The 21,276-nt window shown below is 32.9% G+C and overlaps 1 protein-coding gene across 1 annotated transcript; it reads left to right on the plus strand.

Annotated features, from left to right (window-relative positions):
* The first annotated feature begins 10,503 nt into the window (after window positions 1-10,503).
* LOC125057545 (sodium-dependent nutrient amino acid transporter 1-like) lies at window positions 10,504-21,142 on the plus strand. The gene is made up of 13 exons (XM_047661311.1): window positions 10,504-10,687; window positions 14,837-15,101; window positions 15,401-15,617; window positions 17,072-17,115; window positions 17,201-17,348; window positions 17,457-17,535; window positions 18,138-18,241; window positions 18,491-18,683; window positions 18,879-19,055; window positions 19,271-19,370; window positions 19,507-19,686; window positions 20,025-20,119; window positions 20,889-21,142. Exons 1-13 carry the CDS (start codon window positions 10,574-10,576, stop codon window positions 21,054-21,056), a joined length of 1,884 nt encoding a protein of 627 aa, XP_047517267.1. The 5' UTR covers window positions 10,504-10,573; the 3' UTR covers window positions 21,057-21,142.
* Window positions 21,143-21,276: the final 134 nt, after the last annotated feature.

The raw sequence follows: 21,276 nt of genomic DNA on the forward strand, positions 1-21,276 counted from the left end.
TCACTACCCAGGGTGTTCCGTGCGGAGGTCGTCGTCAATGAAGTTCTTTCCCGCTGGAACTCGGCACACAAACACGCAATCGTAGAATATAGAGGACCATGAACCCAATGTTGCTGAAGTCTTAATTGACGAGATCCGTAGTAAAAATGTTCAAGCAGAGATATTATATTGCCGCACGAACTTCAATTTAATCCATTTTTAGGAACACTTTCCGACACGAATGACTTCTATTTAAAAAAAAAACAAAAGAGAATTGATTGCTTTTGTTATTGTTATTATATCTACGCCAGCCAGAATTTTTGTTTTGTTAGTTGCATGGAAACCCTATAGCATTATAGGTACATACATTATATATTTATTGAACAACCCTCCTATCTTCTGTATTAAGAAAGATTCAGAATATTCAAAGCTAATAAAACACGGAATATTAATAAATAATAATAAATCGTTTATACAATTAGATCAAACAACAAGAAAAATCCGCACAATCAGCCATATATAAATAGGCATGCAAATGTCATATAAATTTTTTGCAATGTCATATTATATAATAAGAACATTAACATAATGTCATAGGGAGCGTTCAAGTATTACGTTACGAATTTTGCGAGGGGGGGTCCTTTTGTAAAACGTTACGATGCGGGACGGGGATTGAATTACGCGTTATTGTTAATATTATTTTCGACTATCCAATACTTTACAGCACATAATGGTAATTTTTAGCTATAAAGAGTCACTGGGTGGTCACGAAACGTTTTACTATTGGGTATAAAAAACGTTACGGCGCGTTACATGGGGGGGGGGGGTGTCAATAATCTCCAAAAATTGCGTGACGTAATACTTGAACGCTCCCATAATAAGAAGTTAAGTCATTTATAATTGTTAAGCTTATGGTCTAAATACTCGCTCACGCTATAAAAGCACCTTGACTTTAAAAACCTAATCACCTTCCCTTTGAAAACATTACATGGCAGCGATCTATAACTTCTAGGAAGGTGATTAAATATTCTTATAGCCATGGCGTAACAATTTTTGGAATATTGCGCGGTGCAACATGCAGTCATCCGCAGCCGTGTTGGATCCCTCGGTATATACAAGCTTCTTTACAGTCATAACTGCTTCAAAAATATACAAACTTGGTACTGTCAGAATACCGAGTTCGTGAAAAATTGGTCTACAGCTTATAAGAGGTCCAACGCCCATGATAGCCCTAATACATTTTTTCTGAGTAATAAAAAATTTACTCACATCTACCCCGAATTTCCCCATTAAAGGATACCATAGCGCAAAACATAGCCGTGATAAGCAATAATTGCTGCGTGTTTTGAAGCCACTTTGCGAGTTCGACTCAAAGCAAAAACAAATTTATTGAGGCGCATGCATATCGTTAAAATGTGTTGTTTCCAATTAAGATTTTGGTCTAGTGTTAAGCCTAGAAACCGTAACAATAGGGTGGCAGGGCTGGCTAAATGCCACGTGCCCCCGACCCAATAGGGCCCCTGCCCCGGTGATAGTATGTTCTATGGGTGAATGTGAAGTCTCCAATACGCATTGGGCTAACGTCGGGACTACAGACCATTCCCTCTCGCCTAAGAGAGGAGGCCTATGGCCATTACTGGGACATATACAACGTAGTACGAGTAGGGACAATTTTTCAGTTTAAAGTAGGGCCCCATCAAAAGAATTGCCAGAAAAGATTTGCCACGGGCCCCAGATGGTATAGTTACACCACTGTACTCATGTATAGCCATGCTTATCTAATGTTTTCTCGTGTCCTTGAATGATATGCTACTTAATAATAATAGATCAAAATAGGAATTTAATGCGATTGAAATCAATGAGATCAAAGTCAAATTACTACCGATAAAGTATACGAATCTATTAGTGATTAAACAACTTTATCGTTGGAAATGCCCTCATTATATATTCTTTTATTTGTATCTTTTGTTATGATTAAAACATATGGAACCAGCGAAATTATGCGGAATTTGAAATAATAGAAAAAATCTTTACATAGATCTACTACTAATAATATTATAAAGAGGTAAAGTTTGTGAGGTTTTAGGAGGTATACTCTGGATCCACTTAACTGATTGCGTTAATTCTTCTACCAATATAAATTCATAGCCTATATATTAAACTGGAAAATGAACGATGAGAGATATATAATTGAGTTCTAGAAACTAAGAACCCTGATAATGCCTACAAAAAGTCAGCAACAGCATGTACTTATGTAATAAACATACGAGTACACTGTTTATATTATATAAAAAGAATTCCCCCGCCGCGTCTATCTGTCTGTCTGTTCATGATAAATTCAAAATCTATTGCACGGAATTTATTAATGTTTCACCAATATCTATAATGATTCATGAGTTATAGGTAAATTAAATAATAATTTTTCAAGGTTCACGTGACTGGTTTCCCGTGCGAACCTGGGGTTGAGTTCAAGAGTTTTTTTAATACAACTAACTTCTAAAAATACCAAAAAGTATTGTTTCTTATAGTTGAGTTAACTTTAGCTAAGTATAATAGCATTTATGCCTAAAACTCAAGATAAAGCCAACAATAAACTACAAGCTCCCACCTTATCAGAATGCCAAATCATAAAATGACTGCTTCACGACTGATTTGAGAGCGACCGCTGTGTGAGTTCGAAAAGTGAGTTACAGAATCGCAAGGCAGTGCCAAATCATGAATTCATAGATTTTGAAAGGCTTGACATCGAAACTTTGGAAACCAAAATTTGTTTAGATATCATGTCTGTGTTCTCTTGTATAAAGCTTTACACATCAGTGTCCATATTAATCTAACTATATACATAAGAAAAATCATTAGGAGTCGGGTCACTAGTTATATTTTACTATTTTTTGGCCCACTACGGAAAGAGACGCTACTTTGAACTACGGAAAGAGACGCTTGAGGGAGCGCAACTATTTAATGCCAGGCCTGCGTCAAATAAAAGAGCAATTTACTGGGTTGGGACTTTAAAAAGTCGCTTGCTTTATGTCTGGTAATATAATATAGACTTGTGCGTTATTTTGTTATTATATTGCTATATTTCATTCCTTGTTATAGTTTCGTTGTAAATATTATTTTGTCTTGGTTTCTTTTTCGTGTCGTATATTTGTATATAATCAGTGGGAATCTATAATGTATGAACAAATGTTTCTGTATATGAAATTGTAAATATGAAGATTTTGTAATCCTAATCCGTGTATAATCCATGAACAACAAATCAGTCTCGTCTGAGGGAGTCAGCGCCGTGGGCCATAAGGGACTTACATCAATTTACACCCTACACACTCGTTCAGTTAGATTTTAATACCCAAAAGTCGCGATGGATCCGAAAAACATGATAACGAAAATAATCATGAATTTCAACGATATTATTTGATGATAACATAATCTTAATGTTGAATATTTAATTTGGCGATAATCATTACGCAAGTAATGGTTTAAAGACATTTCCCAAAACATGACTAATCGCACGAAATAGTATTTTATATATAATATATATCAGTTGATGCATCTGACATCACCTGCGAAAACATAAGACAAAAAAATTGATATTTAATTTTCTCTAATTAATACTGATATCGACATAAACGCTCTGGATTCAGACGAAATCACTGTTCCATTTAAGGGAAAAGTTTTTTACTTCTATATGAATATTTGAATAAGTTGTAATTTAATTTAACTATAAAATCTTGCCCCTACGTTGATGATCGATTAGTTTTTATGCTAATTAAAATTAAATGTTTATTAAATAGTAGTAGCCAGTAGCCGTATGTGCAAATATATGAGTTATACCAAAGAAAAAGGGTGAGATTCAACAGACCACATCCATATTTTTTTAAATTTAATAAACAAAAGAATCTATACGTATATTTTCATACTATAATATTTTTAACGCCTTATAGAAAATCCACGTTAATTCATACGATATACATCCAAGTAAGAAAGTCTCCGTCGCTGTTCTTTTCCTCAAAACGTTTTCCATTCTTCAGAATATGCCACCTAGGTGTCGATGGGTTATTAAATGCGCCTAAAGATAGCAAAATTTATGATTCCAACTCCGCCTCTTCGTCCACCGCTATGCAACGGTCTCGAATCTGTACTAGGTACACAGTCCTGGGTCGCTCGAGAGATTTGTACAGTGTGTATATGCAATACAATTAGATATTCTACAACGAAGGTGATTTCACGTTTGAGCTTGGGCACGAGGTTGAATTTTCTTAGCATAGTGCATTGTCTATTATAATCATCCTCTAATAAGTAAATTCACAATCATTGCACGGACCTCAGCAGTAGACCGTACCAACCGTAGCCAGTGATTAATGATTAATATTCCTGTCAGTGAAGAAACAATCGCATTTTTAGATACATCTGTCTGTACTGTGACATTATCATTATTCAAAGAAGCTCTTGCAATTTCTTCTTTTATGTTTTGTAAGGATTTTTTTGTTTTTTCTGATAATAGTATAATATAATTAATAATAGTATTGACAGATAACCCTAGAGTCCTTTTAAGAGCTGAAATTGGTTATAGCGTTCTGCGTCAGGTTTAATAGTGTTATTGTAGACTAGCTGGTGCCCGCGACTTCGTCTGCGCAGTATTAGTATTTGGAGTAGCTTATATTAGCGTGGCGTAGAAAAAAACTACTGAAGATATTGGCTATTTAAGATAAACATTTCCATCTTACATTACATATGCGTAACTCTAGCGGTTTTGGCAGCGCAAGCCAGAAAAGCTCGCGGATTGTAGATTTTTTCCCTCATTCTTGATATTTAAGACAATTCACACAATATCTGTATAAATTGTAGCCTATGTGTTATTCTGATGTATAAGCTATATTATTGCAAAGTTTCATTATAATCCATTCAGAAGTTTCTATGTGAAAGAGTAACAAACATCCATCAATTCTTACAAACTTTCGTATTTATAATATTAGTAGGATATCAGAGCGACCATTGATCCGTTCAGTATTGATAATTTAAGTATTTAACAGGCATCTCGTGATAAGTTAAACTGGTTTACAGCCCTCATAAATTAAGGAATGTTATCGTTGTTCGACTTTTGCGTTGCCAAAATTAAATTATATATTTTGGGTATCATTAGCTTCAAAAACAATTTTTTTTCGAAGTATGGGTACCTGATGTTAGGCACTTTTGCGATCAATTTCGCTGAAATATTTGAGCAATATTTGATACAATTGACTTAATTTATAGTTTGAGAGTAATGTATGACCACGATTTTTTTGTGAAGTCAAGAGACGCCAACGAAATGGATTGTTTGTGACCTTCAGTCTCAAACTTTACCAAACTGCTGTCAAAAAAAACTTACAGAGCTGCCAGCTCCAGTATCTATAAGAGCGTCTACTTTATATTAATTTGTTTTTATATTATATATATTTAATTTCACGGTAGCTTTAGATAACCTGTGCGGCAGCGGAAATATTAGGTAAAGGTGTTTGTAATAAAGATATACTGGAGATTAGCGCTTATGCAAACTTAAGCAAAACGCCCCTTTTTGGGACATTTGGCAGAGGACGTTTCCTCCAAAAAACAAGAGAGTTTCTTTTTTTTAATTCGTACGTGAAGCCGAGTTTGACTTCTGGTAATTCATTCATATTTTCTGGTACTACGTAATGAGTATTATCGAATGCCCTTGTAAGTATTACCCTCGGTATCTGATAAGGAAATTGCTAAATTTACAGATTTATCTAAGGTACAAGGAAGATAATTTCTCCAAAATACTCTCTTTAATCTTTTCAGAATTTATGTTTTTCGGCTGGTACAGGTTTGGAATTGCATTACATTACAAACTCAAACTCAAACTCAAACTCAAAATATCTTTATTCAAGTAGGTAACCAAGTACACTTTTGAATAGTCAAGTTAAATTAATCGTAAATTTACATTTACTACCAGTTCGCAAGTCAAGGGCGTAGAGCGGGTAAGAAGAACTGGCAAAGCTTTGTTGATTAATTTTCGTTTAACGAGGACTTTGAATTTATTTAGTGATAATTCTCTAATTGCGCTTGGGAGTTTGTTGTAAAAACGAATACAATTTCCATATAAGGAGTGGTTTATCTTTTGGAGCCTGGTTGGTCGTACACTCAAATTAGTTCTATTTCGCGTATTATACTGGTGAAAGTCACCATTTGTTTAAAAATCGTTTATATTTTTTTGGACATACAACAAGGCTTCAAGAATATATTGACCAGATAGTGTCATAATATTTAATTCCTTAAACTTATTCCGTACCGACTCCCTCGGAGAAACACAACAAATACCCCGAACAGCCCGCTTCTGCAGCACAAATATGGATTGAACTTCTGCAGCAGCACCCCACAATAAAATGCCGTACGACATAACGCTATGAAAGTAGCTATGATACACAATTTTAGCCGTGTCCTCATCAGTAAACTGTCGGATTTTCTTTACTGCATATGCTGCAGAGCTCAGCCTATTCGAAAGAGTCTCTATGTGTGGGCCCCATTGGAGTTTACTATCTATTGTTATGCCTAGAAAAACAGTTTTGTCAACAAAGTTTAGTTCACTGTCCTTAATTTTCAGGTTACCAATATCTCGCTTTACGCTAGTAGTTGTAAATCTAATACCTTTTGTTTTATTCTCATTAAGCAATAAGTTATTTACATTAAACCAGTTAACTATACGAGAGATAGAATTGTTTACATCGTCCAATAATACGTTATTCCTATTCACTTTAAATAGAAGTGAAGTGTCATCAGCAAACAATACCATCTCATGAACTTCGTTGACAAAGAATGGGAGGTCATTTATGTAAATCAGAAATAAGAAAGGCCCGAGAATCGATCCTTGGGGGACGCCCATTGATACCTGCGAACCCGGAGAGGTGACTCCATTGACATGAACTCTTTGGATCCTTCCCTTTAAATATGAATTCATCAGGCTGGAAGCTTTGCCATCAACGCCATAGTGTTGAAGCTTTCCAACGAGTATATCAGGATGAACACAGTCAAAGGCCTTTGACAGGTCACAAAAGACGCCGACTCCATCATATGATTCTTCCCAGGCGTTAAATATGTCCGAAATCAACTTCACACCGGCATCGATTGTGGAGCGACCCTTAGTGAAACCATACTGTTTATTATGTAAGAGTTTATTTTTATTAAAATGTAAAGAAAGCTGGTCTAGCATTATCTTTTCAAAAACTTTGCTCAACGCAGGGAGCACGGAAACAGGTCTGAAGTTTGACGGATCAGACTCACTACCTGCCTTGAACAACGGTGTAATCTTACTTAATTTCATTTCGTCCGGAAAGACTCCACAATCGATACAGCTGTTAAAAATTATAGACAATTCAGAGCTTATTACATTAATAACGGAATTTAAAATGACTGTTGACATACCCCATATATCTTTACTTTTTTTTAAATTAATAAGCTTAAAAGTTTTAACGATATCATTACAAGTTATATGTTTAAACTGAAATTTAATATTACATTCAGGTACACATTTTTCTAGCAATGAGATCGCAGCAGCAGGTGAAGAATCTAGGGACTTGGTCGTATTTAGTGGTACATTTGTAAAGAACTCTTCAAAAGAAGAAGCTACCTCTGGGTCAGATTTTATTAACTTCCCTTTAACTTTTAACATATAATCAGTTCGTTTGTCAGACGTTTTACCTGATTCTTCATTTATTATTTTCCAGGTAGCTTTTACTTTATCCATGCTATTTTTTATTTTTGAACTTAAATATTGAGACTTTGCAGTTTTGCAATCTTTTTTGAAATTATTTGAATACAACCTAACATATTCCCTAAATTCCACACTAGTGTTATATTGCATTTCGTCATAGATTTCATATAATTTTAACCTTTTCCTGTGTAACTCCTCATTTGCCCAGTCACAGAAACTTGTTTTCTCAGAGACCAATAAAGTCTTTTGAGTAAATACTTTCTTGAATTCATCAATAAATGATCCAAAAAAAGTATTGTATAAATTATTAGGGGATGAGTTGCCACACAGAAATGGCATTCTATAGACCAATGCTTCTCTAAATCTGTCCAAACGGTCATTTGTAATAGGAGTTATCACAATTTTCTTCTTTTTACATGTTTTTGTTTCCTTAATTGGAATTCAAACCATTGACCAGTGTGATCAGATTTAAATCTATTGAAAATACAAACATTCAAAGGGGCTATGTCACTATATATGTTATCTATACAAGTTGCGGTGCTAGCTGTTATTCTTGTGGGTGAATGAAATTGATTTATTAAATTGTATGAACGAAAAAGACTAAGTATGCGTACACTTGAATTAGAATGACAAAGTAAATTGACATTAAAGTCCCCACACACAATTAGCCCTTTATTACACTTTACTAATTTACACAATATCTCCTCTAATACATTTTCAACATTATTATAGACAGCTGATGGAGGACAATATAGACATACAACAATGAATTGCTCCAGTTCCACACAGGAGATTTCAATAGTTAGTTCTACAGAGAGGCTGATAATATCCTTTCTTTCTTTGCATTTAAGTTTTTTACTTATTAGGATTAATGAGCCACCATGAATTGCATTTTCTCTGCAAAACACACTACCAACCCTGTGGTTACAAAAATTAAACAAAACTTCATATTTTTTTAGCCAGTGCTCTGTTATGCACAAAAAGTCTATATTTTGACTATTTTACAACAGTTATAACGAGTATATTTTGTACTCCCTAATCGATTGGCTGGTTCTTTTAGTAACGAATTACATTTGTTATTCATTAGTGTTTAGTTTCAGAAATTATTTTAGGAATTTAGTGTTAAATAAATTAATTAACAATTTTTAATAAAGACAAACGGCAAAATTCGTTTTGTTCATCATTAAGCATTTCATAGCTATAATTCAGCTATATGACACAATAATATTATTAAGACATAAAATTATTATTTATTTGTTTCTTTGAAAGGGCGGTCCCTATATTTACTAAAAGGATTCTTAACATTATTTTGGTAAGGGCAAGATATCTGAGTAATTTTATATACATTGTAGCAAAAATTATATAAACGAGTTTTTTCCTGTAATATTTTCAGCTTTTGTTATCATTAATTGATTTGTTTTATCTACTTATTAAAAGGCCAATAGCGGAAAATAAAATTATATTTGTATCCTGTAAAATACATCAACATAGATAACATGTTCAATTAAATCATGAAATAAGATCTGTTTAGTTTATTTATAGTTTATTTACGCGGTTTGATTTGATATTTCATTGAGTCTTTTTGTCCAATAACAATAATATCCTTATAAATATTATAAATGTGAAAGTGTGATGGTTTTTAGTAATGGTATTTGCTTTACTCGTGATAAAATAATATTATGTTGAGAGCTGGCGCTTAGAGACGTATTGCTCTCGTCTTATTGGGCGACAGCCGGCTGCGACTAGTGAACATGGCCCAAGTTCGCGTGAGACGGACGCTACAATGTTTCGCGGAACAAAAATTACGTAAGCGCCAAATTTTTTTTAAGGATCGTAAAATATTTAATAAAATCGCTAGTGACAAAGATCAAACTAACGTGTTGTAATTTAATTAATTTTTGTTTAATAATTCACGCCATATTTGAATAACAACCAAATTAGATAAAATCTAGTGATGACTGTGATTGTTTTTATCGAATTTACATTATATTGTGTTTTCCATTAGCGTATATTAAAATTATAGTGAAGTATCTATTCTTTATTGGTTTAGTTTGATTTTAATTGAGCTTGTAGTTTCTAGGCTACTTCCATCACAATCCAATTAAATTAACAGTTGTAAGTGAATATCACCAAATCTCAAGTTACTTAATACAGATAGTTTATGAAACGCTTTTGTCTTATTCAAGAAAAGCATTGTAAAACCGGCTTCTTCTACTGATAGAAAAATAATTTTCTAAAACCAGCTAGATATATTTTAACGTTCTAAGCGGGACAGCGAACTGTTTAGTAAGCTTTATGTACGTATAAATACGTACACAATTTTTTCCATATTGTGTGAACAAGAAATAAAAATAAATACCACGATACTGTGTAATTATATTGTGTGATATTAATACTAGAATTCAATAATCAAAATTGGTATTAATTTTAAATTTAAAATTAATACAAGTGCATATAAATATTAATTTATATATATAAATAACAAGATAAATTTTAAAAGTTTGGCACATGTGCCAGAGCACCTGTATTGCGTCAAATGCTGAAGGAAACCACCAGCTTATGGGAACTTACCTCCGAGGCGTCAATTTAAACTTTGATTACCACCATTGCACTTGTCCACCCGAGAGTCTTTATTTTTTGTGACAAGATAAGTTTACTTTAAGCTTTCAATATTTACTGCGCTAATGCAGTATCATTCTTACAATTTAAATAAAAGTATATACATCACTAGTTTTCAAAAACGATAGGATAAATTTAATATTTAGATAATATCGTCGAGATTATATTACTTCTCGTTTCATATTAAAGCGCTTAATCGTAATCAAAACGTGCGCGTGAGTGTTACGGTTCACTAATGCGAATAATTTTATGTTTATGACATAAAAGATGAGTTCAAACCCAAGTTTTATAGAAAATGGGGCACAACATAATAAAGGATTTGATCCTAGCCCTGAGACTGTAACCGAAACAAAAGAATCGGAGTTGGACAAAAAGTTAAGGGTAAGAAAGCTTAATTAAATCACTAGAGACGTATTTGTGTTAGACATGCTTTTTTTTATGAGAACTGTTAAGTCAGTCTAGTATAGTCAACTTAATGTTGGTAATGGTAATTTTATAATTTTGAATTGAAGAGCTGCAAATTGGCGCGGATGTGAAATTAATAAGTGATGTAATTTAGTGTCAATACATTTATTCCGAAAGCTCATAACTGTCAAAATTTGATTAATTTTACTTTAAAAGTTTGTGTATAGTAAGTTCATAAAGTAATAAAGAAAAATAATGATTTCACGAGACTTAAAAGTAATAATTTAACAAATTAGCTTAGGAACGTGTCACTACTAGCTGTACCCTGCGCTTTCACACAAGTTAATTTAAGATGTACGACCATTATTTTTTGCGGGGGTTTCTTAAAACTATGACATATCAGTAGATATCAGAGTTTTAGAAAACCTTAAGTTTCAATTTCAAATTCAATAGTGTCAAAGGAAATTTAATTTAAAATTAAATACTTGCTATTTATTTTAATTGTACCATTTATGTGAAAAAGGAATATTATCAAATTTGTCAAAAATTAGTAAAGATATTAACGTTGTGCATTTTTGATATTTTGGAATGGCTAGGGAATAATTTTGCACGAATTGCTTTAATCATCAGTATAAAAGTACCTACTATAATTTATGAGGTAGAATACAATATTTATTTATTGCGCTATCGTACACAAACATGACAATTTATATTAAATTAAATACGCCGCTCCAGCTGTCTACTCTCCATCCGTCTTATGAATTTTCGATCAGGTTACGTGTCCTGACGCGAGTTTAACATTTTTTTCCAAAAAAAGTGTACAACGCCGCTAAAGAAGTTTTTACTTCAAAAATCACTTCTGTTGTATAATTAATATATGTTGGTATGGTCAACTGTCTGAGGTATGAACGAAAAGTCCGTGCGAGCTCTTCGCCTTTTTCTAGCCCTGCATTTCTTGTTAAGAAGAAAGACGGGTCCGACCGTCTTTGCGTTGAATCTCCGACATATATATATTTTTAACTAAGGTTCATTACTTTTTTGTATTTTAATATATTATATATTTTAGTTATTTCTTTTTATTAGTTGCAACTTATAATAATTGGTTTACAATCTTAAAGTATTATAAGATTGTAAACCAATTATCATGCTTTGTTTGAATTTTATTTTTTTTATTTAATCTAAAGAAATTCGTAATTAATTCAAGTATATAATTTTGTTTATAAGCATTATAATAGTAAGAATGTCGTTATATTTTTTCATAAAAAAAAATAGCTATTAATGTACTTCAGTACTTTGATGTTACTCTAAGCAATTTTTACTATTAAACTCGTGTAAGGTAATAAATAAAGACGGCTTATTTTAGTTTTATACTATGGAAAGAGCAGTTTTAAAGTGTAAATAGTTATTAGTAAATATACATAATAAAACTAAATAGCATTAATGTTTACGGCGAGATGAAAAATACACCATTTATTAATTTTTCAAAATGTTTTCTAATTATTTAATTAGAAATGTTTAGACAACAATATTCTTTGGTATAAAATGATAAATATATTAAGTAAATATGATACTCATAGCCGTGGCAATATGCAATAAATACGATATTGATCGTTAAATTATTATTGACATCTACAATCGAATCGTGGAATTTTCCAAATTTTCTCACATAATTTGATAATTGGTAATTAAGCTTAATATAGATAAACCATTATTATTTTCTTAATTTATCAATAATAAATAAACGAATAATCATTGTTGCTTTCAAGATTGCTTTCGTCAGCAACACAGTCGAATTTTATAAAGAAATTAAATTTTGTTTATGTTTACTTTTTCAATGTTTGTTAGAAAATCGACTGTCCTTTCAGTGTATGGAATATTGTCTATAGGGTTTGGCCTTTTTGAAATAAGAGCTAGTCTATCTATATAAAATTGACATTTTACTAAGCATTGGTAATTAAATTTATTCAGTTTATATAGGACGTTTTGCAGGTTCCATAGCAAAGTATGCGTAGTTCTGCCGTTTTGGCAAACATAACATATTGGATACAATTAGGCTGTGTATTACATTAACGTAAAACTACTCGATCTCAAATATCTATGAAACATTGTAGTCCTGCGCGTGAAAAGAGGTTCCTAAATAGGCCAACAGGAATTGTCAGATGCGCAGAGGTAGTTTTGAAGGGATGTTTTGTTTTAAAGTTACAACTCAAACACCTCGTACCTCTAATCTTGGCAATTTACATTCCGAATTTGTATTATTGAAATCAATAATATTTAAGACAATGAAGATTTAAGTTGGCGCTTAGTAGATAGTACCGTTGACCCCAGAGGTGATGCTTTCCTCGCTCAATGAATAAGTATCGCAATACAGTGAGGAAATGCTGTCAGCATTAAAGCTACTCTGTATCTCCTCATATACTCTAAATTATAAATACTCTATATTGGTGTGTTATTAAATAAAAGTTTCTATGTGTATTCACATAAAATTATAAAATGTTACCAGAGCCCTGAAAATTAATATTCAATGACCATATTAAATTATAATAACATATAGTCGAGTTGACTCTCTGAAAAACTGAAGCATTATCTGTATATAATTTTTAAATATTAAAAGTAATAAATTATTATATAATATTAAAATAATTTTCTTTAATTATAGAAATATAGTAAGGCTGATAGATTATTATTATACAATGATGATTTTACTACAACTAAAAACATATTTAATTAGCAAAACGTGCCTTTCAAAACGAAGACCAAACCTCATATATACCTACTATGTAATCCGATGATAAGATGATATGTATATTAAAACTTTTAAAATACTCTTAGAAGTGGCCTTGCTTAAGCACACGTAGATAGGTACGTGTTGTTAGCCATGTCTTAATTTAAAAATCCAAAGGACTTTCTTTCTGTCTTTTCTCTGTAACTTCGAATAGCGAGAATAAGCAGCAGGGCCCAGTAGGGCATGGCACGTAGAGGTGATATGACCCTTCTATCAGTATTCGTCTCCCTATCACGGAAAAATCTCCACAATTACCACAATCTGAGTGGTTGAACCACCGACGCGTGACGTTATTGATACTTATGATAAAGTAAGCAATTTGTCAAAAACATATCTACATTTTATTACCATGTTTAAAAGGTAGATATTTATTATCTTTATTAGGCTGGGCTTCGTGAAAAGTGTCCGTGTTCCAAGATATAATATCAAAGTATTAAACCGATTATTACAGTTATTATTAAATTGTGAGATTATTATACATACACAGCAGTTGGCTTCTCCCGTCTTTTAGTTAGACTATAATTCCGTTTCTTTGAATGTTATTTCTATATGATATATTCGAAAACTGTTAGTAAGTGAGTATATAAATATAGAGCTAAGAATGTGAAAAGAAAGAAAAAGTTTACGTTAAAAATACATTTAGTAATTTTAAAATTTTAAAACAAATGGTTAATAACGCGTCATTGATATTTAATCTCATAACTCACCTCAGATTTTGATAACGATAAATTAATTTTAATCAATAATAATAAATCATATAAAGTTTCGCTAAACACTTATTATTCGCAAATAATTAGTTATCATGATAACAAAGCTATATGTTCAAAAGATAAACTTTATTCACGAACACGAGTAATATCGATATGCTTGAAAGATTCTGTAGACGATTTTTTCAATAAAAATAGTTCTTTTCTCAAGAATAAAAAGAAATACTAGATCTACATCTACGTGACATTATACTCTTGTTTACAGCACATCCGTGCATTTTCCTTCTTCCGCTCCCACTTGTAGCTATCATCGTTTATTGAAAAACTGGCAACCTCTGGTTGCAGCCATTTTTTTACTGGCAACCATAGATTATCGTAACAGGAAACTAATTTCGTTTTAAATTAAAAACAACACATACTAATACATCTGATTCACATAAAGATAACATCTTATTCACGAGCATAATATATCGTTGCATTAGCGTTAGTGTAGCGAACTTAATTAAATATGCGTTCGAGTTGATACGAACTTGATTTTGAAAGATTGAGAAGAAAATGAGCAAAAGTATCTTAAAGGTGCTATGGTGGCATAAAGATAATGTTTATATAAAGACTTAAACTTTTGTTTTCCAGTTACGAAGTGAACGAATAAACAGAAGACCAAAATGGGACAATCAACTGGAATTTTTAATGTCCTGCATTGCAACCTCAGTAGGATTAGGAAATGTATGGAGATTCCCTTTTGTTGCCTACCAGAATGGAGGTGGAGCTTTTCTCATTCCATATATTATTGTACTGATAGTAGTGGGAAAACCTATGTATTTCCTCGAGTTAGTACTGGGACAGTTTAGTAACAGCAATAGTATAAAAGTGTGGTCTCTGTCACCTGCTCTGAAAGGTGAGCTTTTTACTAACATTGATTATTAATTTAATTATTATATTTTAAGGTTAGTTATTGTTTTTTGTTATATTTATCTATGTTAGCTGTAGGTTGAGTTAATCTGTAAAATAAATAAATATTATAATCCTTGATTAAAAATAAAGGCTACAAATCTATGATGAGCGTGTAATGTATCAGAAATTTCAATACCTGAAATAATTCGCGCTATCATATTTATTGTATAAATGTACTACTATTAATTACGACATATTTTAAATAAAGAACGTTAATTTTGAAGTACCTAATTATCATTTCAGGGGCTGGATATGCACAGGCCATAGGTGGAGCGTATATAGTCTCCTACTATGTATCCATTATTGCCCTCTGCCTTTATTACTTCGCCATGAGTTTCAGTTCAACCCTTCCATGGGCACTTTGTGACCCATCTTGGGATAACTGTGTACCTTCAGGAGAATCTGTCAACGCCTCACAAATACAAGGAAATGCCACTAGTAGCGCCGAATTATATTTTACGTGAGTTTTAAATTATCTTCTAGATATAATCTCTCTTATTTATTATTATTATTAGAGACTAGGGCATTAACATATGATGATAATCACATACGATCGCAAATAAGAATGATATGAGATAAATAAATAACATAAATTTTATGCAGACAAGTAAAATCCAATAGGATACAGCCAAACATAGCTAAGTCTTTTTTTTTATTTTTGCGCCTTACGTAAAATGGCATATTATCAATAATTATTGTTGCCTTGTGTATCCAACTATTATAGAGGAATCCAAGAGTTAGGACCGCGTACAACTACGCTACGGAACTACGGCGTCGTTCAGATAATTATTATTATTACACGGCTGTCCCGATAAGACTTATTCATGCCACTAAATCAGTTTAATCAATGAGAAACTGATGAAAAATATATAATTTACTTTATAACAGCATTAACACCATTTGACCGAAAAATATGAAGAAGTGCTTTAGATAAAATGGTAAAACAATACTAATTAAATTTTTAATAATAGGGATAAACCATTTATTACCTTGTACTGTATACTGCCTTCACAATCCGTAAATTTTATAAAAAAAACCAATAGCGTTACAACCTTTTAGGCCAGAGTCTCTGATTTCTATCAGTTTTATGGTGGCTGTACACACTCGGCGAGACCCTCTCGCCGAGAGTCTCGACCGAGAGGACCGAGAGAAGAGCGCAGCCTGTACACACTCGTTACGTTATTTGTATTTAAAACACCGTTAATAATGGACGTGGAAACCGCTGCTGCAGGTACCATTGACGTTTACGACATTAACGACGAACTGATTTTACCGGGTTCATGGAGGAATGACATTGAAGATACGGGTGCCATCAGACCTTTACAACAAATAGCAAGAAGATCATCACTGAATGCAAATGAAATTAGAGATGAATTTGCAACATATTTCTTAAATAGTTATATAGCATAATTATTAATATAGTTTACATTATAGTGATTTCCATACAACTTAAATTATTTAGGTATACCTTAATAATAATTTTATTTAAGAAAACTATATTTTTGTATAAGCCTGCCAAAAACTCTAATTCGCGTTCGTTAGACCACATTGTGCGATACGTCCTGTCACAACCACAGTCATCGAGCAAGTGATTGAACGAGTGTGTACAGGTCGCTCTCGTTTTACTCGCGAGACCCTTTGACTCGTGTGCAAAAAACCGACAGGCGACCGAGAGAGGCGAGACCGACTGCGAGGAAGCGAGGCGAGACGAGAGCTCTACTGTACACTCTCGCCCTCGGCCTGTCTCGGGGTGTCTCGCCGAGTGTGTACAGCTACCATTATATTTTTTCAAATCAAAGTAGGTGATCAGCCGTTTGTGCTTCCGACACGCCGTCGAAATTTTCCTTCACCGTACAAGATCATAGAACACTGCTCAATAACTCGTAAATTTAAAAATATAATGTATATTTTCAGGAGAGTGGTATTACGTCAATCTAATGGAATCGATAATGGGATTGGTATGATATTTTTATTTAAAATACATTAGCTGAATTTTAATATTTTCTTATGAAAAATTACTTAATGTGAAATATTTATCCTCAGGTCTTCCGCTGTGGGATTTGTCGCTGTGTCTCCTGGCGTCATGGGTTATTATTTTCGTGATCGTTGCCCGTGGAATAAAGAGTACGGGCAAAGCTTCATACTTCCTTGCTCTGTTTCCTTATGTCATCATGATCATACTGCTTGTGCGGTAAGTTTATTATGCAATCTGATACATACATACTTATTTGTTTTCTAAGTTATATATAATCGTGGAACGATTTATCTTTGAAAAGCTTTAGTTTATTTTCATTTCCAGAGCCGTAACTTTACCTGGTGCTGTTAATGGGATATTGTTTTTTATCACACCTGATTGGAGTAAAATATTGGAAATTAAGGTAGCTATTGTAATTACCTTATAAGTAATTTTGACAAAACATACATATGATTAACAGGCTTCATAATGTAGTCCTTACAATAACAATATTTTATAATTATATGTGGGTAAGTAGCAAAAACTACATGAACGACAAAATGCATTCAAATAAAATATCTTCAAATCTATATATATAAAAATGAAACCCGTTTTCCGTTGTCACGACATAACATGAAAACGGCTTGACCGATTTGTCTGATTCTTTTGAATCAAATTAAAAAAATTGAGTGAAAAAGTCTAAAAACAACACTTTTCTATATTCCCATACAAAATATTCGTAATAATATTTAAAGGCAATTTGAACTTTAATACCATATCATAAAGTTCAAGTGTTAGTGGAGGGGTTCCGGGAAGGTAAATTTTAATTTTTTTACATAATGTATTTGTTGTATTATCAACTTTCTTTTTTTATCTTACTAGCTAGACCGGTGTCCCGAATAGCAGAATAAGTATTAAAAAAAATAAAGAATCGACTGTTAGGCGGTACGATGTTCGCCAGGCCAGCTAGTAATAAATATAATTAACTATTCTTATTGGAAATTAATCATTTTTTTTTAATTTCAGGTGTGGTACGCGGCTGTGACCCAAGTATTTTTCTCGTTGTCAGTTTGCTCCGGAGCTCTTTTGATGTTTTCATCATACAATAATTTTGATCAAAATGTTTACAGGTATTATTATGTTAAATGTCTATTTAATAATTTATTAAATTCATAATGCTGTTACGATAAATACGATTAGCATACATTAATCATTTACATTTAATTTGCATCATGATATAAATAAAATGTATGCAGATAAGATATAATTGATTATTATATTATCTTCAATATATTTTAATAATATAAATTCTGCGTGGGGGAGTGCGCATGAATTTTTAGAGATAAAAACGAATCTGACGATGCCTATTAATTTTTCAGGGATGCAATGATAGTCACAACTCTGGACACATTCACTAGTTTATTATCAGGGTTCACGATATTTGGTGTTCTTGGCAACCTCGCTTATGAATTAAATTACGACGATGTTAGTCAAGTCATTGGAGCAGGGGGCACAAGTTTGGCCTTTATATCATACCCAGATGCTATTGCTAAGTCACCCATCGTACCACAGGTTGGTACAAAATGGTATTTATTAAATAGACATAATGTATATTTTAATTTATTGCGTCTTTTAAACCTACGAACTATACAGTAGGTACATAAACATTTACTATCCATTGCTTCTTGGCCTCTCGCATAACTAAATGCCATGATGGATTGGGCCTAAGAAGGTTAAAAATAAATGATTTCAATACTTTCTTTTCAGCTATTTGCGGTATTATTCTTCTTGATGATGGCTGTATTGGGTGTAGGCTCTGGTGTGGCTCTGCTTTCTATGATCAACACGGTACTTCTGGATGCATTCCCTTCAGTTCCTACTACACTGATGTCTGCCTCAGTTTGCGTGGTAGCTTTCCTGGTTGGACTAGTCTACGTCACACCTGTAAGTCTAACTCACGTTAGGTGAAAGGTCTATGTACTCCGTCATACCCACCTGAATTTCGGAAAACTCTTCCCTAATTTTTTTTTCCATTTAAATGCAACTTACTGCATTGAGATTTAATTTTAAATAAATGTATTATAATATATTGAACAAACCTTATTATCTAATATTTTAGATTAGATAACAATAATAATGTCTTTCAAAATTATTTTCAGGGAGGTCAATACATTCTTGAATTAGTTGATTTCTATGGAGGAACGTTCCTGAGACTCTTTTCCGCTATTGCTGAGACTATTGGAATATTCTGGATTTACGGTCTGACTAAAAATTTTCAGATTTTGTTATTTTTGTTTCTGCAAAATCAGAGAAAGATGTGCAGTTATAAATATAACAAATACGTATGTAATTTTCTTGAATTCCTATAATACTAATACATATCTTTCTGTTACAGGTTTAGAGAATTTGACAGTAGACATTCAGTTTATGTTAGGAAGAACCTGTTCTTTCTACTGGAGGATTTGTTGGAGTATCATCACTCCCGTATTAATGATTGTAGTGTTCTTCTACGCAATGATCACCACACAAAGACTCCAATTTGGGGGCACATATGACTACCCTGAAGCTGCATATAGTGAGTAAACTAAATATTACTTTGGTGACCTACGCCTAGGTTCAATATTAGAAATACGTTTACGAGTACGTCGATAAAGCTATTCTTATTGCGCTTTAATAATTTACTGATATTCTAAGCGTTAATCAGATTTAAAACTCATTTACTTTACTGTGGTATCGCAACTGAAAAATAACGCTCCACTTTTTATAGATAACAATAATTAATTTTGATATAAACAACCCTAGTAAATAATATACCAACTATTGTAAAATATAGCAAGTAGGTAATCATGCTCTTTTACTTAAGATATGACCAGACATGTGCCTGTTTCAGAAACGGTATTTTGTAATTTTCAGTTGCTGGATACTGCCTCCAATATTTCGGTATAGCGATGGTTCCTATTTTCATTATCGTTGCCTTATGGAAATACAGATCAAAAAACATAATCGAGGTGAGCAAAATAATAACATAAAAAAAATCGGTTGTCTGTAAAGTCGGTTTACTGACGATAGTTGAACGTGACAACGTCATAAAAAATATTGATGGGATGGTTGCATTTAAAAAAAAAATTATTTGTTTGATAGGTATTTTGTATGGATATAGAGGAGGTAATTGGAAATCACAATTGAATTGATCAAGTTACATTTATTTGTACACATAAATACAATTATGTCAATTTTGAATGGAACGCCTCAGAGCGAAGTAACGCCTCAGAGCGAGGTAACGCGTCAGAGCGAGGTAACGCCGCATGAGTCATGTTTTTTCGTGTGTGCAGCCGGCTCCATCGAATTATAAGACGTTGTCACGTCAATAACCATGACGATTTAATTGTCTTTGGACAAACGGAACGCGTGTTTATTTAGTCCTTGTTCACGTTGGAAAGCGCGGGCGCGGCGGCGGCTGCGGGCGCGGAGAAGTACTTAGAGCGCACGTGCGTTTCGTACGTGAACATTTGGATATTACGCCATGTTTGATATTTCGTGACCGCGCCCGCCACCGCGCCCCTCGCGGGCGTGAAACGTGAACAAGCACTTAGTCTGAGTGATCAATGTCTTTTCTTTTACATTCTTACCAATGAAATTGTTAAAAAGAATTTAAAATTTATTATAAAATCTTAATTGCTTAACATAAATAATACAAAAAAGTTCGGGGCCGACCTCAGGGCTGAAAGTTACGTACTCAGTCACGATTCATATGTGACCGCGTAAATATTTTTCCAGACTGTAAAAACGGCGTTCCGAAAGAAACCTACGTATGGACCAGTGGATATTCAAAAGCGGAAGGAATGGAAAGAATACCGTGCAAATGCGAAGCTCAACCGACAAATGCAACAAAAAGGATGGTTCCAACATATCTTTATTATCCTATTCCGTGGATACCAAAGATAGTTTATAATTAAAAATAAATTAAGAACTTCTAACTTATTTTAGTTAATTATAATTTACGTCTATTAATAAAATTAATCTGATTGTTACTGTGTTTATTGAATTCGGAAATCCTGGTTACTCCTGGTCGTCTCAAATAGTTCTTAGTTAATAGTTTTCTATTACTCCAAATTCCCTTTCAAAGATCAAAAACTACTACTCAAAGTTAACTCTATTACGAGTA

This window comes from Pieris napi, chromosome 16, assembly GCF_905475465.1.
Source record: "Pieris napi chromosome 16, ilPieNapi1.2, whole genome shotgun sequence".
NCBI lineage: Eukaryota > Metazoa > Arthropoda > Insecta > Lepidoptera > Pieridae > Pieris > Pieris napi.

What these genes read in the sequence shown, in the direction of transcription:
- LOC125057545 (XM_047661311.1), top strand. Translation starts at nt 10,574, where the DNA reads ATGAGTTCAAACCCAAGTTTTATAGAAAATGGGGCACAACATAATAAA. An exon ending in TCTGTCACCTGCTCTGAAAG is followed by an intron (nt 15,102 to 15,400) that starts GTGAGCTTTTTA and finishes TTATCATTTCAG; the next exon opens with GGGCTGGATATGCACAGGCC. An exon ending in GTAAAATATTGGAAATTAAG is followed by an intron (nt 17,536 to 18,137) that starts GTAGCTATTGTA and finishes TTTTAATTTCAG; the next exon opens with GTGTGGTACGCGGCTGTGAC.